The sequence below is a fragment of the Lepisma saccharinum genome, chromosome 11 (assembly GCF_977018435.1).
Source record: "Lepisma saccharinum chromosome 11, izLepSacc3.1, whole genome shotgun sequence".
In the NCBI taxonomy this organism is placed as follows: Eukaryota; Metazoa; Arthropoda; class Insecta; order Zygentoma; family Lepismatidae; genus Lepisma; species Lepisma saccharinum.
The window spans coordinates 82,465,668-82,487,750 of record NC_139239.1 but is presented as its reverse complement, the minus strand read 5'-3'; the positions used below and the strand labels follow the sequence as shown (position 1 = coordinate 82,487,750).

The 22,083-nt window shown below is 38.0% G+C and overlaps 1 protein-coding gene across 1 annotated transcript in view; it reads right to left on the bottom strand.

Annotated features, from left to right (window-relative positions):
- The window catches only part of LOC145995340 (uncharacterized), a 124,784-nt gene extending 103,132 nt beyond the window's left edge, over positions 1–21,652 (bottom strand). Inside the window, exons 1-2 of the mRNA XM_083131953.1 lie at positions 21,499–21,652; positions 4,638–4,686 (exon numbers count right to left, since the gene is read on the bottom strand). Coding sequence (XP_082988079.1) covers positions 4,638–4,686; positions 21,499–21,546 — 97 coding nt within the window. The 5' untranslated portion in view covers positions 21,547–21,652. The remainder of the gene's footprint in view (positions 1–4,637; positions 4,687–21,498) is intronic.
- Between the last annotated feature and the right edge of the window lie 431 nt (positions 21,653–22,083).

The following is a 22,083-nucleotide window of genomic DNA, read 5'->3' as shown; positions in this document are numbered from 1 at the left end:
GGACCACCATAGCTATGAACACCAAACAAAAATTGGGGTGGGGGTTGTGAATATGTATATAATAAACCTACAATGAAGGCCAAGGGTGTTATGTATCAAATACCTTATGCAGGTCTTAAATCTCTTAAAACTATTGATAGCCTTTTGACCAAAAAGCAGCGCAAGAAAAAAAGCTCTTGTATTGCCAAGGGCCATGGTATGAAATTGTTACTTAGTACCCCCCAATTAAAAAAATTACAGCAATCAAGAAAAAAATCACATGTGGGGGGATTCATATTTACGATCCCTGCCATCTTAGCTGCTCTCGGGGCTGTTGGGAGCTTGGCCGGGGGATCAGCCGCCATAGCAAAAACAGTAATAGATGCCAAGAAGAATAGGGCAGAATTAGATGAGCAGAGGCGCTATAACCTGGCCATGGAGAAACAAGGCAAAGGTGTTAAGAGAGCCATGAATAAGTTTTAAAAAAACCAAAGCCGCTTACAAACCAAGATATTGAAGCTTTAATCAAGCCACTGGGCATCAAACATTTTAGAGGTGTGTACATGTCTGATTCTTTACCAGAGCAACCACTCAATAAAGAGTGTGGCATTGTTAATTTGGATAAGTACAAAAATCAGGGCACTCACTGGATCTGTTATCTTAAATATTTAAAAAATGAGGCATTTGTGTTTGATTCATTTGGAGGTGTTCCACCTGAAAATTTAGTAAAATATCTAAAATCAGCTAATCTTTATTACAATAATGCCCGTGTTCAAAATTTCAAAGATGTTAATTGTGGACATTTGTGTTTATCTGTTCTTAGATATATGTCTCAAATAAATAAACCATCAATTGAAAATTTTCAAAAAGCCTTGTGGTATCTGAAACATCATGGGGGTATTCCATCTCACCAGCCAAAATTCAATATTGAAGCTCAGATTACATGATGATATAGTGTATCCCAAAACAATAGCTCTCAGAACATTTTATAACATGTACTTGATCCCTAATATTACACACCACAACAACAAAATTGCAGTTGGGGATCAAAAAATTGTCATCACTCCAGGGCAATATAATCTATCTACTTTAAATGCTCAATTACCCAGAGGTGTAGTGTTAAGTCAAAATTCTGTCACTCACAGAGTAGAAATTGTATCTGCTACAGAGACAGTGGATCTGGGTACTATAGGAGAGCTGTTAGGCTTTGAGAACAACACAAAACTTGAACCAGGCATCAAACACACTGCTATTAATATACCCAAATTCTTAGCCATAGAAACTCTGAATATTCACTGTAATGTGGCTGAGGGTATGATCACCAAATCAAATGGCATAGGCACTCACAAACAAACTGGCATCATTGCAACATTCAAACCTAACTCTGAATTTATGGAGCCCATCATCTACAATCCATCCCCAACATTATATTTTCCTGTGTGCCATAATAGAATAGATTATATTGAATTGATGGTCACTAATGAAAAAGAAGAATTAGTTGATTTTGCTGGAGCCACAACAACTGCAATCATAGAGATTAATATTTAAATAAAAATACATACAAGAAAAAAATGGAAAATATTGAGAGTTATGAGCTACAATCATTCCCCCCAAACAGGAGGACATTTGCAAATTTAAATCAACCCAACACAGAGATTGAGGTTGATCTTGATGTAGGGGATGGCTTTATACACCCCCACAGAGCAGATCTATACATCAAATTTGATGTTGTAAAGCTCGATGGTACCGATTATCCGGCAAATTCAAATATAAGATTGGTGGACAATTTTGTGCCGCATCTATTCTCTGAAATTGAGGTCAGAAAACATGGTGTTGTTATAAACAGAGTGGATTATCCCGGCATTACCTCCACAGCTTTGGCCACACTAAAATTATCCAAGACCGAGGCTTCTTACTACAAAATAGGTGGATTTGAGGCTGGTGATAAGATATTATCTAAAAACCACACAGTGCTGTTCCCCATGCGCCTGTTGCCAGGATTCTTCTCAGATTACAAAGATATTATGTGGAAGGGTGGTTTAAGAATCACATTTAGAAGAGCTGCCAATGATAATAATGCTTTGATGAGGTACAGTACATTAAACTCTACAGGGGAAGCTCTGCCTGATACCCTACCTAATGAGGGCAAGTGCCTTATTCAGACTATGGAGCTAAGAATCCCTGTTGTTGAATATGAGGCCAGTTATGCTCTTAAATACAAAGCTGATATAATAAAAAATCCACAGATTCCTCTACAATTTTATACATATCAATGTGTACAGAAGCCCGCATCTGGTACCTATTATGAGTTTGATGCTACAAATTCATTCTCCAGTATACAATATGACATGCCAGATTTTGTGGTGGTACTGTTTCAGACTGGAAGACACAATAATCAGGAAAAAAATTCAAGTAAATTTGATAACTGCAACATCAAAAACATATATCTTAAAAATGGCAGAAATGAGGTATTTCCTAGAGAAAATTATAATTTAGACATGTCAAAGGATGATTTCCTCAAATTATATGAAGCATTTACAGCATACAAAAGGGTCACTACTGGCAATACTGACATGTATTACACACCAGATGAATTCAAAGCACAGAGACCCATGTTTGTCATCAACACTTCAAAAAGGAAACAAGTTGTGGTGAATGACAGGACAAACATTAAAATTATCTGTGAATTCCATGAGGCATTACCTGATGACACCATATGTAGTGTTATTCTCATAGGTGAAAAATAATATGTTTATGATGTAAGAAATGAGAGAGTCACAGAGCAATTCTAGAGGGGCTCTGCATATTACATTGTTTTAATATTAGATAAACAAATTGAACCTGGTATCCAATTGAACTTAAACCGGAAGTAAATATGTGTGTGTGTGGGTGGGTGTGGGTGTGTATGTGGGTGTGGGTGGCTTTTTGACCTAGTTTTAAGTGTAGCCAAAAAAAAATATCAAGAGGGGCATATTTTTGACAGGATTATGGACAACAATCTCACAGAAGTGCCTTTTGTAAGTGTAGCCAAATCAATCTGAGGGGGCTCATCATTTCACAGGAAATTCTCGAGGGCATTTTTACAAAAATCTTGGATTAGACAGGGTTCCACACTTGAGCAAAAAGCTCATATGCTCATGTTGAGCTAGTTTTAAGTGTAGGCAAATCTGCCTGAGAGGGGTTCATCATTTCTCGAAATGGTTATATTGTAAATACAACTACTTATACATGTATGTATGTATGTATGTATGTATGTGTGTGTGTATATATATATATATATCAATCGAACAACATTGTAATAATGATGATGCATATGCTTTAACTATAATACGTATAACTCAACGACGAGGTGTTATTTCACAATTAGAACTATTAATTAGTGTAATACTTAATATCTAAATATTTAATCAAAACAACGAACAAGACGAGAGCCAATCGAACTTTTTTAGCATCATTTTCGAGTTCAGCATCCTCAGATTAGTAACGAATGGGTGCTTTCATTTCTGTAACAAAATGTGTGTAGAACAGTGTTTTTATTGTTATTAGAGGATAACACCAAAATTATTCTACGTATTTGTTGTTTTGCTTTCTTATTTAGACTTGGCCGAATTAGGTTTCAATGTTTTGTTTATTGAAATACAGGTATTGATTTTCAAGTATAAACTACAAAGGTAGTAAGAAAACACAAAACATAATACATTTGGAGAGAGAAGAAACTATCTTTTTTAAAAATTCATGTGACATTTCTGTATTGGAGGTAATATTAACTATTTTGACTGTATATGTTTGAATATATTGAATTACATCAAGGTTTTAGTTTTAGGATTCAAATGTGCACACCATGGCATTTTTGACCCCTAGTAAATTTGAATGTTGAGGTGTCCCTCACATAAATGCGAATACTACAGTATTATATAGCCGCACTTATTATTATAACATGAGGAAATCTGTGTAAAAGCAAGTCTAAACTAAACACTTTCCATCTAATTTTACCAACCGAACCGTAAATATATTGTCCTTCTTCTTCTTACAAGAATTATCAATATAAGTCTGAATTATGTTCACTGATTTCAAATCTTAGGTTAATACCATAGGAACCTAGAATCAATTATGATTTCTCTATTATTTGAAGTTGATTCAGAATTGTTGCAACAATTGAAAAAAATGCATGTAAACTTTGTGCAATGTATTTGTATGTTTCCAGGGGAAATAAGATTCAATGTGAGATGAATTTCACGAAATAACTTATACTCTGTCCAGAGAATCTCTGGAGCGAGCGAACGAAAGTAAGTTTCAGCGAAAGTAGCGAATCGAGAGGACTCCACCCATGAACAAGTGCGAGGGAACGGGATCGCCTGGATGGGGAAGAGCGACTAACGCTACCAGCCTTTTTAGCACCGTATACTGCTTCGCTCCGCCCTCTCACTTTCACTATCTTTATGGGCGGCCTTGCTCCAGAGATTCCCCGGATAGAGTATATGTGGTCTTCCCGATGAAGTAGTGGTAACGTCGTCGCTTTGTAGGCAAGGGATCCTGGGTTCGATACCCGTTGAAAGCGCAGAGCAGTGCACGGTCGTACGGATTCCACTTTAAACTATAAGTCCAGTACCGATCAACCTTACTGTGCATAAACCTGGGCTTAGAACGAAAGAACTTACCAAAGACGCTCTCGGCATGGTGAGAATGTTCTGAGTATCCTCTTGCAACCTGTGGAAAAGAATAGAGATTTAGTCTTACACGCATAATGCGAGCATGAAATTTTGTATTAAAATAACTTGAGATTACGAATTTTATTCAAGGATTTCATATAAAGAGATTCAAACAACGAAACAGAATTTATGAATAAACAAATTGTATATATATATATATATATATATATATATTGGCAAGTGTCTGATGTCCAACAAGTTTTCTCTTCACTCGAAGTTCATTACCAAATAATATCCTAATATTAGAAATGGAGATGGTTGAGAAAGTACTTAGATTTTAATATAATATAGGGTATGTATACTATGCATATTTTTGTTCATACGTACACCTAACAGTAAAACTGGTTTTCTTTAATATAATGTCACTGCCGTTCAGGCAAATCAGGGAAAAAGAATACATCACATGTATGAAACTATTAGATATTATGCTTCGAAGTTTGCTTGGTCGACAAGGGAAACTCAATAAATTTATGCTGAGAGTGAATTATATGCATGTTATGCATGTGCGTGGGCGAGGGGGATATGCGAATAAAGCTGTTTTGCACTTGAGAGGATGTGGACTCCACAGGGAAAGGCGCAGTGGATTTTGTGACTGATTGAAATGTGGTTGGTCAAGAACCTGGAATGCTGTTTTCAAACGAAACGAGGCAGAACCTCCCACCCCACCCCCACCCCACCCCCACCCCCTCCATGCCAGCATGCTGTGCTTGGAGCAGCAAATTCGTGAAATGGAAATGCATGGAGCTGCATATTCTTATTGTCGAGGGTAGATAAATGATACATATTGTTTTTATTATATTATTAAAACAAATTGTATTGTTTCTCAATATGTTATTAAATCTTATAAGGTTTCTATTTGTTCTAGTCATAAGGGTTTTGGCATATTTATTGATTCTAAATTGCTTTTTGATGAACATATAATTGAAGTTTGTAAAAACGCTAAAAAGGTTTTAGGTTTCATATTTTTTAAATTGTACTTCCTTTAATAGAAGGGAAACTTTTAGATTCCTATTTGTAGTTTTGGTTCGCCCATTAGTGGAATATGAAAGCGAATTATGGAACGTGCAGCAAATAGTCATACCGAGAAAATTGAATCAATTCAGAAATTATTTATTAGGTTACTTTGTATGAAAATGAAGGAAAGTTACATATCACTAAATTATATGGAGTGGTTGGAGATACTTAATTTACCAACCTTGAGCTCAAGAAGGAAATATAAAATTAATTTATTGATACAAAGCATTTTGTCAAATAGGATTGATAGTTAATACTTTATAAATACAATAGTATATAATATTCCATAATATAAAACAAGAAAGAATTCATTATTATCTGTAAAATTGAAAAATGGTGGTGAATTTATAAAAATATTAATCGATAATTTTAATTATAACTTCCCTTAAAATATTACGTATATTTAGGTGTAGGATGTGATTTGCTGTAAAAACCATTATGAGATAATCCTTTCATACTACTCTTTGTGACATAGTGCTGTTAACTGTTCTCAGTACTTTAAATAAACTATTATTATTATTATTATTATTATTATTATTATTATTAGTAGTAGTAGTAGTAGTAGTAGTACTAGTAATGGTAGTACTAGCGAGAGCAGTCCCAGGTTCGATTCTCGGTGGAAGCTCAAAAAATGTTGATGTTGACTCAGCACTCAGGGCAATTGGAGAGCTACTTGAAAAGCAGTAGCTGGCTCTGGTCTCGAAAGCTATAAAACAGCAGAGATGGAACTCGATGCCCTGACCAGGTGTCACTCAACAAAAAGACGCCCGACAGGGGCTGTTGCGCCACGGAGTTTAGTAGAGTACAGCCCACGCGTTTACTTCGTTAACGTCCAAGAACTGAAGAAAGCTGCTGCCACGAACGTAGGTGGGGTTAAACAGTGGGCGAGTTGTTTTCGTCCAATCACACTCAACCTCCAGCCAATGGGAGCAGCTGTCATTCTGCTCGTCTACTCCACGTGGAGTCTCAGTCACATGACTGCGGATACGCTGTTGCCGTAGTTTGCAACATCAATGTGGAGACCGTGGGAAGGTGCTTGTGCGCGGAGGGACAAGGTGGCATAGAGTAGATGTGGCAACACTGTGCGTTGAATGTGATTGTTGCAGCTGGTGAGCGCGCTCCGTGGACTCCAAAGCCAGCCGGTCGTTAACGAAGCTAGCGAGTCGGCTATAACTAGTAGCTATTAACAGTAAGCTAACAAAACATTCAAATAATAACTCACAATGAATCAGTCATATCCTGAACGGCCACAGTCTATTTTGAACTTTTTCCTATTGTTTGGGAATTGTTACTGTATTAGCCATTTTCCTGTTCTAGGAAAAATGAACTACTTTTTTTTAAAGAACCAGTATTTACGAGAGAGATTCAAATGAAAACCGTAATTTGTTTTCATTTCTTAATCTAGTGATTTCTGTATATAGAGTTGCACAAGTTTGCTGCACTTTAGAATATATTTACTGCACTGTCTGCACACCAAAATAGCAAGACGTTTAGTTATACACTGCTCCACAAAACTCCAAGGGAACAAAAGGAAACAAACGCAAAAACAGTGTTCACCCTGTATACCATTTTGCAATGTTGCTGGTCATGTTGCATCTGTACCTTATTGGTGTTCATTAGCCCTGATCAAGAGCATCCCAAACAAGCTCGATAGGATTGAGGTTCGGTGAGCATTCAGGTCACTCAATACGGGCGATGTCTTCTGTTTCTAGGAATTCCGACACAATACGTGCGCGGTGAGGGCGAGCATTGTCATCAAAAACAGGAACTCAGGACCAAATGCTCCACTGAAATTGCGAACATATGAACGCAAAAGGTTGTCTTTCTCAATTTCGGAGGGGGCTGTAGCCTCATCAAACCATCTCTGCCTACGCCAGTGTAGCGTGACAATGCTTAAATAATCGTGGGACAATGATGTGCAGAAGAGATATTTTATTGTAGTGTTATTCTCAAGATTTACAATATTCTCTAATACTCTATTTGCTCTCATAATACCGTGGTGTTCCTTAAGTTTTGTGGAGCAGTGTATTTAAGTACACTTTATGCCCGGATAGGCGAATCGGACAAGTAAGTCTTTAGGGTGCCCTCAGCCATTGGCATATTAGAGGGTTCGTATAAACATAGTTACTCAGGGCTACAGAAACGAATACAATATATACAGGTAAAGGTAAAGTTAAAGTTCCCTGTGCATATAGCATCGTGCCATGTAGGCACATTTAGGGTATGCGGGCCCAACATATTATCGATGTCGGCTATCTTGGAGGTGATGTGATCAGACCACGCTGCGGCCACCTTTACCCCCCCCCCCCCCACTCCCGAGTACCATTTGATTTGAGGCTGGGTGGGCCCTACCTACAGCCGCTTTATGCGGGGAAGAAGCCGGAAAAATTCCGACCTTAGATCACCCACCCCGGGTCTCCCGCGTGGCAGTCCGGCTAGAATTAAATCAGGCTAGAATTTCAAGAGAAATGCGGTGGTGAAGGTTTCATCAACCTATCTTTAATCAGGAAAAAGTAACAAATGAATCATTTTCCAGGTGTGAGAAACAGTGTCATACATATAATATATGACAAAATCTTCAAGGATACGTCAGCAATTTATCATATTTAAATAATGATAATAAATTACTGTCGAAAATGATATTTAGTAATTTCATTCACCCTAAAAGTATATTTCTCTGTTAACCGGAGCTGAAATCTGATGCTTTACGACAGGCCCGTATTCAGGGGAGGGGCCATGGCCCCTCTCGAACTATGAAATATTACAATGTGAAGATATAAAAACCTACGAAAATAACATGGAACATTCTTTAGATTGTGAAAGAATTTCGATTTCGTCCTTGCATATATGAATGGATTGTTTGGGGAGAGAGGCAGGCTCCAGAAGTCTACAGACAATAACTTTGAGTAATTTTTGTTTTATAACCATTGATGCAAGTCTGTAGACTAATTTAGTAGGTAGGAATAAAACAACGCGAGCATTTAAATGCCTCACACTTGCTTCTTGGCGGTTGTTACCTTATTAAAATCGGGAATGCAAGGTCAAGAGAAGTAAGTAAATACAAGACAGAGTGCTTTTTATTCAAGAAAAGATTAAATGTGTAAAAATAGCCAAGCAAGTTATTGTGAATTTTTGCGTAAGTGTTTCACTTGAGAAATACGACGGTAATATTTACTTCCTTCCTTAGGCTTAGTGCCCGCTTGCCTGTATGTTATGCCCCTCATTTGAGGCATTCATTCAAATTATAACGTTTAACTAGAATTTAAAACCACATAAAGACAGAATATTTTAATTTTATTGCCCACAAAAATTAGTCTTTCCATATTTTTTCTCCCTTTAATTTATTATATGTTTCGTATCAACCCCAGGCTGCCGCCCACTTCGCTCAGCCCTTGTTACGCCACTGTATATCACATCACCCCTTTCCATTTAAAAATTTTGAGTTGAATTCAATATGGCGGCCACCAATATGACGGACGTCCTCTTGTAACACACCAATGTAGTCCCCCCTAAGCCTAACCTGTTTCTATCTTGACCAATTGTACCCAACCTAACTATTTTACTGTTTATAGGACCTGTGAATGGACTTTCGAATCACCCTGTAAGCTCTTATATGCGACTTTGTCATCAAGAATTACACACACACACACACACACACACACACATACATTATACAACTACATATGTATGTGTATATATGTATATGTGTGTTTGTGTGCGTGTGTAAAGGTAGGTAGGTAGGTAAGTGGGGGTCTTTGGTAATATTTTGCGGAAAGGGGGGGACCAGGGATGTAGCTAGGGGGGCCTAAAACCAAAATGTAAGATTTTTTCTATCAAAGCTATTAATATAATGTACCATTGTCCTACCTCTTGGGTTAAATTCGATTATGAGATTGAATGATGACACGACGAAATGGCGATGGGACAGACATGATGCAATCATAACTATCCAAGGTCCGAACCTGGGACCTCTGGTTTCGTAGCGGTTTATGATCACGCCAGGGGTGCGGTTCGTATCCAGGCCTGGACATGGGTATTTGTAAGTGTCCCTCCATCAATTTAACCATTAAACACGGTGAAGCACAAGGACCCTTGCTCATCGACACGGAGACAGGTCAGGTCATAAACATTTTTGGGATCCAATGAACATATGGTCGCACTTTGAGGCATCTCCCTCCCCAAGCACAAACCGCTCTGTCCGCCAATTATTTCAGTTGAGCGGCAATAGTGACCGTGTTACGTAATTTTATTTTAGATAAAATGTCCAGTGATATTGGTAGTGAAGAATAAGATTAGCTTGCCATTAGTTTGGAATATTTGTGTTATTTCGTGTGAATAAACTTTCATGAAAAAAATAAAATACGCAGAATGAAAGACTTGAAACCCCTTATTCCTTCTCTGCATTTGCATAAATTCGACACTTCTTCCCAAGATGCTTAAAACTAAAAGTAAATTATCAATTAAGAAGCTTAGGAGTAAAATGTGATCGCCCGACTCCGTTCCCCCACCCACTTAAATATAAGCAGCCTCCTATTTGAGACCTGTTATAATCCCACCTATCGTATTGTAGAAAGTAAAATTGTGCACGTAAAAATAAGAAGCACAATTTATTGCATGTGGCGCGAGCGAATCGAGTAATAATAGTGGTTGAATGATTTGGTTTATTTTACTTCGTCTTTCTGTCACCTTGGGCTAATCGCGAAGATAAGGACGATTGATGATACGAAATTGATGGAGGGACACTCACAAAAAACATTCATGCCCGGATTCGAACCCGGAATCCCTGGCGTTGTGGTGCTCTGCGCTAACCACTCCGCCACGAAGGTTGAAACGAGACATAAAAATGTAACAAATAAAATAAATACTGTAAATAGTTCTATTTGGATGGAATAACAATGGGTCTACAAATACCAGGTGGTTGTAATTAAAGTGACGGTGTTCAGAGTGGTACAGTCATGTTCAAAAAATCTGTCGCATGGATTTTTTCTAAGTCCAACGTCTTACGAAATTTTGTTGGTAGCTCTGAAACAAGGAAGTGTTGTGAAATATACGATCCTCCAATCAGAGTGAAGTTCGATTCGGAGGAGCAGGAGGCGTGACTCACGGTCTTGTCCACAGGAAGTTCAACCAATGCAGCATTTCCAAATATGAGATAACGTCCCCATTGGTTAAATATTGTTTCAATAATGCGAATCGGCAGAAAGATTGCGCAAAAGTTTACTTTGTCGTTTTAATTGCCTTTAATCGTTTCAAATTAGTATTAAATTGTCCCAATTATAGTTCACGAGCTCAATATAATGTATTCATGTATGTGTTTGACAATCATATATCACTCATTAGAACAATTTTCACATTGTTTTTACTACGTGAGATGACATTTCATTTACATTTACGATAAAATAGTGGTTTGGGTGTAATAACAGTTTTCATTAATTAATTTAGAGATGCATTTTTATTTGTTGAGTTAATGATTAGGTTAATTCGTTATTTCTCGCGAAAAGAGGGAACCACAGCTGAAAGAAAATACACAAATTGTATTATTGAGGTCAAGAGTTCGTTTTAACATCACTTTTTGCACACATAGGCTAATCACGACACGGGATACATTTAAATTGGAATCTGAAACATTATGCGACCCGACTGGAACTCGGAAAAGGACACACTGATTACAAGACGTCGATACATTACCACTTGGTCTGGCGAACGCCAATAATAATGAGGAGTTGTGGGAGTGGGAGATGGGTGACGGAAAGTAGAAAATAAATAGTATTTTTGGGGGTATTTAATGTTATATTTATACACATACAAACCTAAGAAAATATTTATTTTGATACGTGTGTGTGGGGGTGGGGAAGGGGGAAAAGAGAGGGACAGAAAGATATTGGGAGAGATGGGACGAAGAGGTGATTGTGGAAAATGTTTTATTTGACGTTCAGTAATAAAAACAATCAAATCAATGATGAGTATCTTATAAATACCATATTTAATGTAAATTTGTTTTAAAAATGGGGGCGGGGAGCTGTTTGTTTTACGTTCAGTGCAGGATAACAAGTGGAGACACATAGTGGTTCGTATCTCACTTTAAACTGTAGGTCCAGGCCCCATTAGTCTATCTGTGTATAACGTGGATTTAGAATTCAGTAGAAAATAACGTCGATCTAGTATTTTGGATTTTAGATGCGTTGAGACCACTAAAATTTCCAATTCTTATAATAAGAAACGTGTCCTCATATTACCATTTTGAAAGAGAGAGAGTTAATTGTATAATCTTTCGTTGTTAGTTTCAAAGAAGACTAATTCAAATAGTAACAATGGGAACGAATAAAGTATACGAAAAGTGTTTGCCACCGTGGGGATTTGAACCTACGACCATTAGAGTGACAACCCAGTGCGATAACCACTACCCCACGAGTTCGTTCCTTCTTACGGCATGATTATGAGTTAAGACCAATGCGTTCAATATGCATTAGAAATATAATCCCCACCCGCCTCTTTATAAACAACACACCCAAACGCTCCTTTGTAGCAAATGAAATAAAGGTGGTATGAATGTCACAAAACATTTAAGCAAAATCTACTATATTTACGACGCAATCGTTTTACATGGAGAGGCTACAGCTTCGAAAATTGAGGTTGTGACGTGGCTTCTTGTAGTGGTAGGGTAGATATTCGTATGGCAAGATAGGCTGTCAGTATTACACGCCGAAGATTATAGGCTTGACTTCTGTTCGATTACCCCTATTATTATATATAGCAACTAAGTATTGTATTTAATTAATAATTTAAAGAAATAGAAATGTTATATATTTTTTTTTAAAAATAACACTCCTTTCTAATGATTTTTCAATGTTATTTTTGAAAATAATTTTTCAGAATATGTTTTTGAATTTCTCATCATTTTACTAGGATTTGCATAAAAATGATCCATGTGTCATATTCGACGAAATGTCATGTACAGTGGGATCCATGAGTATTACCCTGCAAATTGTCCATCCCCATGTTCGTGCACTTTATTTGACCTAATAAGAGCTACAAGAATTAAAAGAGAATTCAAAACAAGCTGTTGACAACTTCTGCACGAGCATACATAAAAATCCATCACTTAAAGACAGACAGGATGTAAGAGAAAAAATAATGAAAATAGTCATGGACAATTTGCACGGTAATACTCATGGATCCCACTGTACAGCGAAAGTTATACATTTTTATTTTAGGGAAAATTATCAAGAAACAAAAGAAATACATACTATTGACATCCTTTTGTGAATAGTATTTATTTTACATTATTTTTTGTTCACCATGCATAGTTGTATTCTTGTAAAAAGCATGAAAAACAATATATTCTCTACATTTTGCAAAGCAAATAATATACGAATTTTCGAAATAAGTAAAATGCAATAAATAATTTTTCGGTTTAATAAGAAATAAAAATCGCAGAGCTAACCGAACGGTGAATCGAACACAGAATTTTACAACCCATAAAATGCCTTGTATCCTTTGCAATGAAGTGATGTAGATTCAAGTAATAAAATTTCATGCAAAATCGCACGTTATAAGATTGTTCAAATATATTAAATCAGTGTGTCCATAAGTTATTATACTGAGCCATTTGGCACATCTCGTTACAAAATCTCAGCATTTCACCATTCACTAGTTAATCGAATTGAATATTGATTCACTTCACAGTTCAATGTGCAACAATAGTTTCGACTCATATCACGTGAGATGTAAACTCAATTCAATTCTCTCATTGTATGTAACTTGTATGTTGAGCTCATGTAGAAATATCAATTATGAGCACTAAGCTAAATTTGACGCTACAATCTCTTGATCAACTCTTGCGTCTCGCTGCCAGACATTCTACGTTCCTGTTTGCTCCAGGTCGCTTCTGCATTTCATTATCATTGTTTTTACCTTTGTTTCATTCTCATCGTCTTTATAAACCTACGCAATTTCTACTGTTTACAGTAGACAGAATCTACTGTTATCAATTGTAGTACTCTACTGTGTCTCTCGGAAATCTACTCAAAATCAATTATTTCCTAATGAACACTTTCAGTAGGCCTAATGTGTAATTACAGTTGAGGAACTGCAATTGAAATATTCTCTTCAGTACTACATGTAATATTGCATGTAGTGTGTTTGAATTTCAATTTGAATTCAAAATTTTGGGTGCGTCAGCACTTAGGCTATTTTGCACCTGTCACTTTATACGGGGTCCAGTCCCTTACCAGAACTAAAATAACATAACTGTAACGTCGTGTTGTAACTAAAATATTAAAATATTCTGAATTCGGTTAAAAGCTGAGGCTGTAAAGAGGCACTCAGCACCCACAAGGACCAAACACAGGACAACACAGAAAATTATACTGGCCATGGGGCCAGTCGCCAGAACCTCGTTCGTCTGCAAACTGAAGTCCAGGGTGTACTACGTGGAAGCAACAATTGGGTGTACATACTTCGTGGAAGGTCATCCCTTACACCCTTGTAGTGTGTTTAGCTCAGCATGTTAGCTGTAAATATAGCTTTTTATTCCTCCTCATGACGTATGAAGTAACATGTTCACAGGCATCCAATACAACTGACAAGGGTTCACCTGACCTTGGAAGTGTGGGAAACACGTTTCACGCTGGTTTCCAGAATGCTGTGGCTAAATCTAGAACTAACGGTGGAATAAGAAATAGTTTGTAACATTTAACAATGACATTTCGCATTTACAAAATATGAGATATGTAGACTTTGATTTATTTATTATAGTAGACGGTAGAGAATTACTTACCACGAAAGTCAAGTTCTAAATTGCAGACATCAAAATCTACTCCAGGTTGTAAAATACATTTGTGATAGACAGCATAGGTTAATAAGGTTTACAAGATTGCTAACGACTCTTAAGACAAATGTTCAACGAAGGGTATTGAGTGAGAAAATGGGAAATTGTTAAAAATAGCGGCCTAGTTGACTGAAGATCGAAGGTTCGAATCTCTTATAGAACCGGCTATTTTTTGACACTAATTTTTGGTGCGTAATATATTTAATGTATTGTCGACATTTATAAGAAACGAAATATGAAAACTCTCCTCCTCCGTAACGGTGCGGTCTAAGACTCTGTGCTTTGGACTCCGACTGCAGCGGGACGGCATGGATTCGAGTCGTCCTGGGTTCTCGGTCTGTTATCTGTATTGGACCGGTGGCAACCCACCATCGTGAGGAAATTGGGGCGCTACGAATGACTGGTGTAACCTGGTTTCGGATATCTTCTATAACGGCTGAGGGTTCGACGTGCTGACCAACGTCACCTCGTTGCCAGTTGAAGATAACTCTAGGTTGGATTGTGGAAGGGAGACTGATAGTCGGGAGATAGCCCATGGCCCTTCGAGGTTTTAAAATATGAAAACTATTCCTTCCGTAAATCTAATTTCTCGTCATTGTCACGTGAGATTTCTTTTCAGTATGACTCCTGCAATACTAATTAGTTCCTAAGTGAGATAATGAGATGGACAAAGAGATATTAAATTATGAATTCACAGTTTAAAAAATAAGCATGAATACATTTTTATATTCACATACCTCTTTACAAATTCCTGAGCACGTCACTACAAATGAACCAATCTAGTGCACACTAGAGCCTTGGCTTATCGATACCTATGGGGTATCCTACAATTACAGTCAAACCACAACCTCAATTCTCGAAGCTGTAGCCTCTCCATGTAAAACGATTGCGTCGTAAATATAGTAGATTTTGCTTAAATGTTTTGTGACATTCATACCACCTTTATTTCATTTGCTACAAAGGAGCGTTTGGGTGTGTTGTTTATAAAGAGGCGGGTGGGGATTATATTTCTAATGCATATTGAACGAATTGGTCTTAACTCATAATCATGCCGTAAGAAGGAACGAACTCGTGGGGTAGTGGTTATCGCACTGGGTTGTCACTCTAATGGTCGTAGGTTCAAATCCCCACGGTGGCAAACACTTTTCGTATACTTTATTCGTTCCCATTGTTACTATTTGAATTAGTCTTCTTTGAAACTAACAACGAAAGATTATACAATTAACTCTCTCTCTTTCAAAATGGTAATATGAGGACACGTTTCTTATTATAAGAATTGGAAATTTTAGTGGTCTCAACGCATCTAAAATCCAAAATACTAGATCGACGTTATTTTCTACTGAATTCTAAATCCACGTTATACACAGATAGACTAATGGGGCCTGGACCTACAGTTTAAAGTGAGATACGAACCACTATGTGTCTCCACTTGTTATCCTGCACTGAACGTAAAACAAACAGCTCCCCGCCCCCATTTTTAAAACAAATTTACATTAAATATGGTATTTATAAGATACTCATCATTGATTTGATTGTTTTTATTACTGAACGTCAAATAAAACATTTTCCACAATCACCTCTTCGTCCCATCTCTCCCAATATCTTTCTGTCCCTCTCTTTTCCCCCTTCCCCACCCCCACACACACGTATCAAAATAAATATTTTCTTAGGTTTGTATGTGTATAAATATAACATTAAATACCCCCAAAAATACTATTTATTTTCTACTTTCCGTCACCCATCTCCCACTCCCACAACTCCTCATTATTATTGGCGTTCGCCAGACCAAGTGGTAATGTATCGACGTCTTGTAATCAGTGTGTCCTTTTCCGAGTTCCAGTCGGGTCGCATAATGTTTCAGATTCCAATTTAAATGTATCCCGTGTCGTGATTAGCCTATGTGTGCAAAAAGTGATGTTAAAACGAACTCTTGACCTCAATAATACAATTTGTGTATTTTCTTTCAGCTGTGGTTCCCTCTTTTCGCGAGAAATAACGAATTAACCTAATCATTAACTCAACAAATAAAAATGCATCTCTAAATTAATTAATGAAAACTGTTATTACACCCAAACCACTATTTTATCGTAAATGTAAATGAAATGTCATCTCACGTAGTAAAAACAATGTGAAAATTGTTCTAATGAGTGATATATGATTGTCAAACACATACATGAATACATTATATTGAGCTCGTGAACTATAATTGGGACAATTTAATACTAATTTGAAACGATTAAAGGCAATTAAAACGACAAAGTAAACTTTTGCGCAATCTTTCTGCCGATTCGCATTATTGAAACAATATTTAACCAATGGGGACGTTATCTCATATTTGGAAATGCTGCATTGGTTGAACTTCCTGTGGACAAGACTGTGAGTCACGCCTCCTGCTCCTCCGAATCGAACTTTACTCTGATTGGAGGATCGTATATTTCACAACACTTCCTTGTTTCAGAGCTACCAACATAATTTCGTAAGACGTTGGACTTAGAAAAAATCCATGCGACAGATTTTTTGAACATGACTGTACAGCACGGGCTGTAATGAGAGTAGCAGTCTGAAACTTCGTAGATATGCTAATGAAGCAATGCGCTCGCGAATTATGAAAAAAAAAGTTCCAATTCTCGCCACCAGGGTAAAAATGGCGCTGTAAGCAGTCAAAACGTGGTATAGTTACAGGAAAAAGGCAGGAAAGATCACACACATGAGAACAACGGTTCTGGCATGTTTATTAGGAACTATGGTTACAAGAACTGTTCAATATGGCCTCCCAATTCAGCATCATGCTGCATTCGTAACACGGCATGGTTTACGGTTACTCGCAGCATGTCTGGTGAAATCTGAGCGACATGTCGTTGTATGCTGGCCTTCAGATCAGGCAGAGAAACATGTCCCTGACATAGGCGTAGCTACGGGGTGTGCCGGGTGTGCCTAGGCACACCCTAATGGGCTGCTTTATCAAAGAGAATTAAAGACAGATATTTCAATAAGAGAGAAAATAAGCGGCAGTTTGTAAGAAGTTGAAAATGTCATTACTTGGTACAAACGTGTGCATTATCGCTGATGAAACGAGTGTCTGTAGTTTTTCGATTCTTTTATGTCATTGGAGAGAGAAGATATTTACTGCATTCTACTCTGTACTGCAGTTCTTTCCTTCTATACCTGTCACAAGCTGCACGTGTGAGAGAGCTTTCTCCAAGCTTTCCCAAGTTAAAACTAAATTAAGAGCAACTCGGAAGCAGGATAGATTGGATGCCCTGCTCTTGCTATTTGTGGAACAGGAAAATGCTTAGTCTATTGATGTAAATGAAGTTATTGATGAGTTTAAGAACATTGTACCTTTTGACAGACATCTCTCGTTATAGATGACATGTATTTTGATTGTATTGTATTTGTTTGTAACATTTATGAACATTTTGTGTGTGTGTAATTTTTATGCAATTTGATTTTTTTCTACAACATATATTCAGAAATTTTCAACACTGTCATTTAGTGAATTTATATTCCTTTACTAACATCAGTGCAGTTAAAGAGCCAAGTGATTGTATTGCAAAATATGCTATTAAAAAGGTACAAGACCTCATTTTTTTCTTTGTGCACACCCAAATATAAAGTTCTAGCTACGCCTATGGTCCCTGATAGACACGATCTTTTAAATATCCCCACAACCAGAAGTCACATGGATTAAGGTCCGGGGATCTGAAAGGCCATGCATCTGGAAACTGCCTAGAGATGATGCGGTCATAAGTGAAGGTTTCTCGCAGCAAATCTTTCACGTGGCGAGCGACATGTGGTGTTCCAACATCTTGCATGAAAATGGTGGTGTGTTCACAGTTCCGTTCTTGCAAAGCTGGAATCACGTGTTGCACAAGGAGGTCCCTATAACGTGCAGATGTCACCCAATTCACCTGTTTCCTCGAATTTCATCATCACCTTCTTCAGCCCATTAATTGACGTGGGCTCTCTTCTCAGCCCTTTCTGTTGGCGATATTTCCGCAGTGTAGCGTTGCTATTGCTCCCATTCTGATAAAACAACTTCACTAGCAGTGCACGGTCTTTCTTCGCAATAGCCATTGCTTTTTACACGGAAAAAATCAAACTTTTTAATGTTCGGCGAACATTCACATCACTAAAGGAAACAAAGCAAGAAGCGTCACCAACAACAACCAGGGAGCTCACACAATGGTTAGGCAATGTCACTTTGACGTCAGAGTTACGGAAAATTCCACGTTTTGACTGCTTACAGCGCCATTTTTACCCTGGTGGCGAGAATTGGAACTTTTTCTTTTTAATAATTGGCGAGCGCATTGCTTCATTAGCATATCTGCGAAGTTTCAGACTGCTACTCTCATTACAGACCGTGCTGGACCACTCTGAACACAGTCACTTTAATTATAACCACCTGGTACATACAGTGTTGGTAATGGGATCCCGTTTGTAATACGAGTAGTATTGGAATTATATTTATTATTAATATTTTTACTCTTAATTTAAATATTTCATGTGGTGTAAGGCTTGATGTGTAAATAAATAAAACTACTATTTTAACTGAGAATACCACAAATTGATTTAAAAGTTACACATTCTTCTGTGACACATATTAGTCTTATACTAATGGAGCCATTATGGTGGTGATTACGAGAGTAATGTATATTTCCGTGGCGGAGTGGTTAGCACGCGCTACGATGCCACGAGTCCAAGTATTCTTTGTGAGTGCCATTCATCAATTATATCTAATCATCACTCAACCTCTTCGTCGCCATTAGCCAAAGTGGTAGGAAAGGGACGTCGAATAACTAAAAATAGAGATACAGTTAGAATGATTAATTAGGAATATTGTTGGGATAGGCTATGTCGGTCACTATGAATCTTTCTATATATCCGTAAAAAGGGCACTTAAACATTTTCTTTGCCGAGATATGGAGCAACGTGCTTCCAACATTTGCAAGATGATATTTAATGCAATTTGCCGGCCCCCGTGGCGGAGTGGTTAACATATCGCGCTACGACGTCAGGGATCCCGGATTCGAATCCCGGCCTGGGCATGGATGTTCGTGAGTGTCCATTCATCAATTTCATGCTATCATCACTCATCCCTATCTTCGCAAATTAGCCAAAAGCGAATCAATCAATCATTCAATCAAAATTTCACGCAATCTATTTCATATCGCGGGCGTGACGAATTGAGCTTTCGTTCCATTCATATTAAAACATTTTCAGCCCCTATATATGTCACAGTAGCACATGAAAAGGACAGGAAAGGGTTACTTCGAGGGAGGGGGAGTAACCTTGAGTGGGCCAATCACAGAGCTGCCACTTGAAAAAAAGGGACCCAAGATCAAACCTCGTTTGTTCTTGGGAACATCTCGCCAGGAGCGGGGCTCCAATATGCTGTTCTCCATTTAACTCCATGGGTTTGAATTGCCTGAAACTCCTCCTCGCGAGTTTCTGGCAATGTGAGACTTGTTCTGTGCATCACTGTATTTTTATCCTCAGGCTTCGCCGCGCTTGGCCTTGTTGAGGGTGCCACCTATTTCGGAAAAAACTCGAAACTAAAACTTTGGCAACGCAGAGTACCACGAGAATTTCCCCTCACCACGGCAACTGAGTCAAGCCGATTGGTTCAGCCGTTCGTGTGACCCTCCTTGGCTTTCGACGGAAAATATAAAAATATAATTTCCAAGTCCATTCTTTGGCCGGAACCACTGTAGCAGTCAAGTGGGAAAGAAAGGTATTGCTTGGGGGTTCGTGAAACTCAAATTGAAGAACAGTGTTTCAAACTGAAAGCAAAATTTATTAAAATCCTATTTTGCAATATTTGTCATCAAAGTAAAATTTTCAGCAAATGTAGAACAGTTTGCCGGGGCCACATGAACGTTTCGGGGGGCCGGTGCTCCCTCCGCCCCCCCTAACAACGTCCTGGGGGGACAAAGATTTGTAGATCCGGCACTGTGTCTATCTCAACTCAGAATGCTGTACGTCTCTGGAACAGATGCATGGCAATCTTCATTGTTCCGTCGCAGTGCCCAGCGCCTGTTTGGATGAAGGCTTCCACAGCGGCAATCCGCGTCTACACGGGCCAACGGTTCATGGTATACTAATTGCCTGACTCCACGGATGTAGGTATGCCACAGATGCACACGTGCATTCTGTCAGGGTTGCAAACTCAAATTGGTAGATACAATATGCGTCACCCTGTATGAGTTTTATAGTGATAGTATTATTAATGGTATTCCATAATTAATACTTTGTAGTTACCATGTTGGGATATTGGTAACAAGAATTAGAAGAGGTGAAATAGGAGTCAAGTACGAGAGAATAATAAATACAGAGAAAAGAGACAGAAAGAGAGGGAGAAAAGGAGAGAGAGAGAGAGAGAGAAAGGAGAGACAGAGATAGAAATAATGAAATTGAAAAATATACGGGTCGAGATAGAAAGAAAGAAAGATAGAAAAGATAGGGTGTGTGTGTGTGAGAGTGAGAGAGAAAGAGAGAGAGAGAGAGAGAGAGAGAGAGAGAGAGTGAGAGTAAGTAGTAGAGGAAAAAGAAACAAAAAGCCAAAAGAGAGAAGGAAATACCATGTTTGTAGCAATGACCATCGTAAAATAACCCACGAAATTTTCTAGCACTGCCACTGATCACGGTCGTCTATACCTACTTGAAATATGATAAAGGTGGAGAGAATTGTATCTTTGTCTGAAATAAAAAATAGTCTTTGTCTTTCCAGGCACTCCTTTTCTCGTGAGATAATTGTCATCCACATGCTGTTAATTTTCACCCAGAGTTTCCGATCGTAAAAATAAACTTTCAAAGCGCATTTTTTTCCTACGTGTTCTTTCAGGCTTCCTTATTTTTTGAAAATGTATATTTCCGCCTCAGGCGGTTTTCTGCATAGTAACAACACATGCTCGCTAGTTTTGCACAAGAGACAGCATCAAAAAGTTACTTGTCAATGATACTCACTTCGGCAATGCAGAGGCAGGACAATATTCCAAGAGGTAACTTCAACATCTTTCCTAGGTTGTCTTCCTAGATGCTAGAACTGGAAGAGTGCTCAAAATGTAATGGGAGGTTCTCACGATTTCTTGATATGACGCAAGGTGAGACAGGATGCCGTGTTGTCCCCTTGAAAAAAGTGTATCTGATTCGCTACAATGTACACACAGAGGGACAGGAAGATATGTGCAATCAGCATCCAAATGAATCCTTGCGTGTCTTCCTGTCCATTCAGGTTGGCATTGGGACGAAGTTGGTCTTCTGTGGCCTTGGAAATGCTAATCTCTAGAGAGGACAATGTTAATTTTATGAGTTTTTTTGGGTATATTGGCGTGCAAACGTATTTCATAGTTGCCGCATTGCTATTGCGTTTCCTTTCTTTTCAATATTTTGATTTATTTTCCCCTTTACTTCTGTTTTGGTCAGTTGAATTATGTAATAACCATATCCGTTTCGGTGCGACTGAGAAACTTCCCATCACTGCTTCCTCTTCTACAAGTAGTGGCGCCAAAAAAAATCTGGCAAGGTGAGCACGAATAAATGTAAGATATT